This window comes from Bactrocera dorsalis, chromosome 6 (genome assembly GCF_023373825.1).
Source record: "Bactrocera dorsalis isolate Fly_Bdor chromosome 6, ASM2337382v1, whole genome shotgun sequence".
Classification (NCBI taxonomy): domain Eukaryota; kingdom Metazoa; phylum Arthropoda; class Insecta; order Diptera; family Tephritidae; genus Bactrocera; species Bactrocera dorsalis.
The window spans coordinates 6317236-6321868 of NC_064308.1; the positions used below are offsets into that span (position 1 = coordinate 6317236).

The following is a 4633-nucleotide window of genomic DNA, read 5'->3' on the forward strand; positions in this document are numbered from 1 at the left end:
TGATAACTTTTTTTTAAAAAAAAACGCATAAAATTTGCAAAATCTCATCGGTTCTTTATTTGAAACGTTAGATTGGTTCATGACATTTACTTTTTGAAGATAATTTCATTTAAATGTTGACCGCGGCTGCGTCTTAGGTGGTCCATTCGGAAAGTCCAATTTTGGGCAACTTTTTCGAGCATTTCGGCCGGAATAGCCCGAATTTCTTCGGAACAAAATTTCGCTGAACAAAATTTGTCGATAAACACATTTCGAACCGAACACTGATTTTGGTAATAAAATTCAATGATTTGCAAGCGTTGCTCGTTAGTAAGTCTATTCATGATGAAATGTCAAAGCAAACTGAGCATCTTTCTCTTTGACACCATGTCTGAAATCCCACGTGATCTGTCAAATACTAATGCATGAAAATCCTAACCTCAAAAAAATCACCCGTTACTATATCACATTACCTATAAGCTTTCCTTAAAAAAAAATAAAATAAGAACGAATTGCTAAATAATACATTTATTAAAAACAAAAAAGCGACATTTTGTATTGTTGTAATATAATTCATTAAGAATAAAAAAAACATGACTATTCAAGTATGTACATAGAAACAATCAAGGATTCAAAAAAATGTGTACTGTTTTTAATTTTAAAATGTTTGGCAGGACTCGCAAACAAATATTGCTTGACGCTTAGGGAGACATTTGCTATGTGCCCAAACTAAGTCGCATAGCAAACATGGTACCCAAGCAATACTTCCTTTATCCGTCTCAAAGTTTTTGTTGCAAAAAGCGCACGCAGTATCCTTACTAGGTGGTGTTTCCGCCCAACATTCCTCATCTGAACTGGGAAGATGCAAGCTTTTTTCCGACTCGCTCGAAGAAGTTTCCCTAGTTTTGGTTGCCCGTTGTGTTTTGGTTTTACGTGAATGCGGTATGTCTTTTACATTTCCTTTTTTCTTGCGCTTTTCAACATTTCTGATGCTTTCCTCCAAAAGCGCTTTATATGGTGATGTTGTTAACACTGTCGATTCTGATCGTTTGCCTCTGGAGCTGGTAGACAGTTTTAGCTTAGGTGGTGGGGATATCTGCCAAGGTGTGACGAAATTTTTCATCGCTGCCCTACTTGTGCTGGCCACTGGTTCTTCTAAAAATATATCTTCTATAGGTTGAGTATCTTTCAGCGGATTTTCTTGGCGTTGCTCCATAAAATCACTTTCCTGGAAAATATTTTTATCAAAGGGATAGATACCAGTGCATTTGAACCCATTAATTGCTATCTGTGCCGTTTGAACTTTCAGATAAGCCTTTGAAAACAGCTCAACTACATCAAATTGTGTCACCTTTCGGCCTTGCTCTCGCATAAATCGTCTTATTTCGTCATTGTAATATGTTTTGAGAGGACCCATAAATGCTTTATCTAAGGGTTGCATTTTGTGTGTACAATGAGGTGGCAATGATAAGATAATGACGCCATTTTGACGAGCCTTATCCAAAACATCAACATTTCGCGTATGACTGTAGTGGCCATCTAAAATAAGCAAGATTGGGTTCTCCTTTGATGGATTAGTGAATCGCAAAAAGTGATCAAACCACGCGGTAAATATTGGTATTTGTATCCATCCCGATATGTGACAAGCAGAATCGGAACCAGGGGGAGCATGTTTCATTAAAAGCGGAGATGGATTTTTTCTTGAAAAAATGAAAAATGGTGGAACAAAGGCTCCTCCTGCGCTCATGCAGCTTATAACTGTTATGAGAGATCCTCTTTCTGCTGAAGTCATGCAACCAATTTGCCTTTTGCCTTTTGCTGCTAAAATTTTTGGCTGCTTACTTTGCACGATAGACACTCCTGTCTCATCAACATTCCATATTCTAGTTGCAGAAAATTTATGCTTCTCAAACTCCTGCTCCAATAAATTATAGAACTTGCTCACATTTTCCACATTGAATCCTTTGATTCTCTCGATTGAAGTACCTGTGGCAGAGCGTAAACTTATTTCCGTTTTATGTCTATTTAGAAAGCTACGCAACCAATCTTTTCCGGCGCATTCCCTGATTATGGAAAATGGGTTCTCAATATTATTTCGCTTTGCTAATTGAAATGCAAGCGAACGCACTTCACTTCGAGTGAGCCCACAAAACTTTGCCTCCATTTCTCTCAAATATCTTACCAGCTCTAATTCAACATCTCGGTTAAAAACCGGCCTACGTCCCAATGGAATAGCTAATATTTCGTCGATTGTTTTATCGCTGCGGGCAGCTCTTTGCAAGGTTGCAAATGGGACACCATACGTTTTCGATGCCAGAAGTATTCCCATCTTTTCGGCTCTTACAGCCTGTATGGCTTTTTTCATGTTTTCTGCATTCCACTTACGAATTTCCCCTTTCTTCGCCATTGCGAAAAACTATAATTTAAAAAGAGTATTACTTTTACCTACAAGATACGTTGTATGATATTATGTTTGTTTAATATGATATACTATATGACAATGGACAACATTGACTATATCACATTAGCCAAACTCGAGTTTGAAATAATAAAATATTTGTTTCACAAAAAAATATTTATTTGGGCTAAAAATTGCCTGAATTACGGTTAATTATATTAACGAAAGATCAAGAAAAAATTACTAGAATTCTAAAATATGAATTAAACTCTGAATAATCCTTTGTCGAAACGCCCGTTGAAATAATGGTGACCGCACTACTATAAACTTTTTGGCACACTGAGAGCAAACGAAGTGTTCAGTAACACGCGCAGCTTTACAGCAACAGTTTTTTACAGTTGCTTTTATATTCTCGGAAAGATTCATGTCAAAACATGAATAGTTTACGAAATATGCTGGCATATCACATTGCACACCCATATCACAATACCCCAACTTACTCTATACCTCGTCATCGCGGGTCGATTTCCAAAAATGGAAATGAAGACACACAGAAATGATTATGTGAAGTATAGTCTCAATTTTTCAAAGGCCAAAGTTGAGAATTCGCAGAAACACAAACGAAAGAAAAAGAACTATAACTTCAATAATGCACAAACATACAAACATACATATGCGCAAACATGTGAATATGTCACCAACCAAAAATTGAAACATTGTTCTACAAAAACAACAACAGCATAAGCATGGCAACATTGTGTTGTGTTGTTGTGTCGGCCGAGCTGTGCCGAAAGAAACGAATAAACGATCGCCGATTGTCACCGCTTCGCTTGCTGCTCGAACGTCTTCGCAGACAAGGTTGCGTTAAAGGCTAGCCACTGAAAAACGCTACTCCCTTCCTTCCTTTTCCTTCCTTATCGGCAAAATGTTTGCACAGTCAAAAACGTGGTAAAAACGCAGAAATCAGCTGTTCTCTTTTGTTTACATTTCATTTGTTTGACATTTCATACAATTCTAAAAATTGTGTCAGCAGCAACATGGAAGTGGACAATAGTGATCAAATGTTTTTAGAATTGTGCGAATTATACTCTTTATATAGTTTATATCAGCAGTATAAAAACAAAAAACGAAAGAGAAGGTACTAAATTCGCCCAATCAATCAAAACTGGGGCGTTTGCGGTTACCAGATAAAAACTTTTCTGGTAATGAAAAACAGGGAACCAGAACAACTTTTTTTGCATACAGGAATGCCGCCGGACGTTTATAATTTGCTTCTGAATTTGATATCGAAATCCTTGAAGAAGCCAAGGCAGCGTATTGGACCCGAGGAAAGGCTCTCGTTGGTATTACTGTAAGTTGATTTGTTGTGTTTTGCGAATTAATATACGTATGCATGTATGTACATATGTACTTCTCTTACAATTGTTAGCTATTTGTTACAAGGCTTGTCGGTGCAGAGCATTGCATGGAGCTATAAGTTGGGAAAGTCAACAGTACGCGAAATCATATTAGAGACGTGTGAAGTAATCTGGCAGCTACTTTCCCCAATTTATGTAAGCGAGCCAACAGAGTCTCAATACAAGGACATTGCAAAAGATTTTTTTAATATGTGGAACATTCCGAATTGTGTCGGTGCAATTGATGGTAAGCACGTTGCAATTAAGTGCCCGGCCAATTCCAATTCGGTGTTTTACAATTATAAAAAATTCTTTAGCATCGTTTTGATGGCTGTATGTGATGCGAAATATACGTTCACAGCAGTTAGTATTGGCAGCTATGGAAGTCAAAGTGACGGAGGTACCGTATATTAAATTGATTAACATTATAGTATAATGCATTTCTGTTATTATTTATGCAGGAATCTTTCGGCTTACTCCATTTGGCCATGCATTAATACAAAACACTCTGCCTATGCTACCACCTGTGCCACTGTCTAACGTGTCACCGGAACCTTTTCCTTACTTTTTTGTTGGAGATGCCGCATTCCCAATACGAAATAATTTAATGCGCCCATTTCCTGGAGCTAATCTAACACACACGAAACGTATTTTCAATTATCGATTGTCACGCGCTCGTAGAGTCATAGAAAATTCCTTTGGTATATTGACTGCTCGGTGGAGAATTATGAAAACAACGATTGAATGTAATCCAGAAAATTGTGAAAAAATTGTATTGGCTTGCATAGCCTTACACAATTTTATAATGTTGAATGATCACAATCGCTAGTATTGTCCGGAGAACTATGTAGATCGAGTG

At 37.3% G+C, this 4633-nt stretch overlaps 1 protein-coding gene across 1 annotated transcript; it reads right to left on the bottom strand.

Moving 5' to 3' along the window:
• Window positions 1–577: 577 nt before the first annotated feature.
• LOC115066622 (uncharacterized) lies at window positions 578–2844 on the bottom strand. The gene has a single exon (XM_049459668.1). It carries the CDS (start codon window positions 2384–2386, stop codon window positions 638–640), a length of 1749 nt encoding a protein of 582 aa, XP_049315625.1. The 5' UTR covers window positions 2387–2844; the 3' UTR covers window positions 578–637.
• Window positions 2845–4633: the final 1789 nt, after the last annotated feature.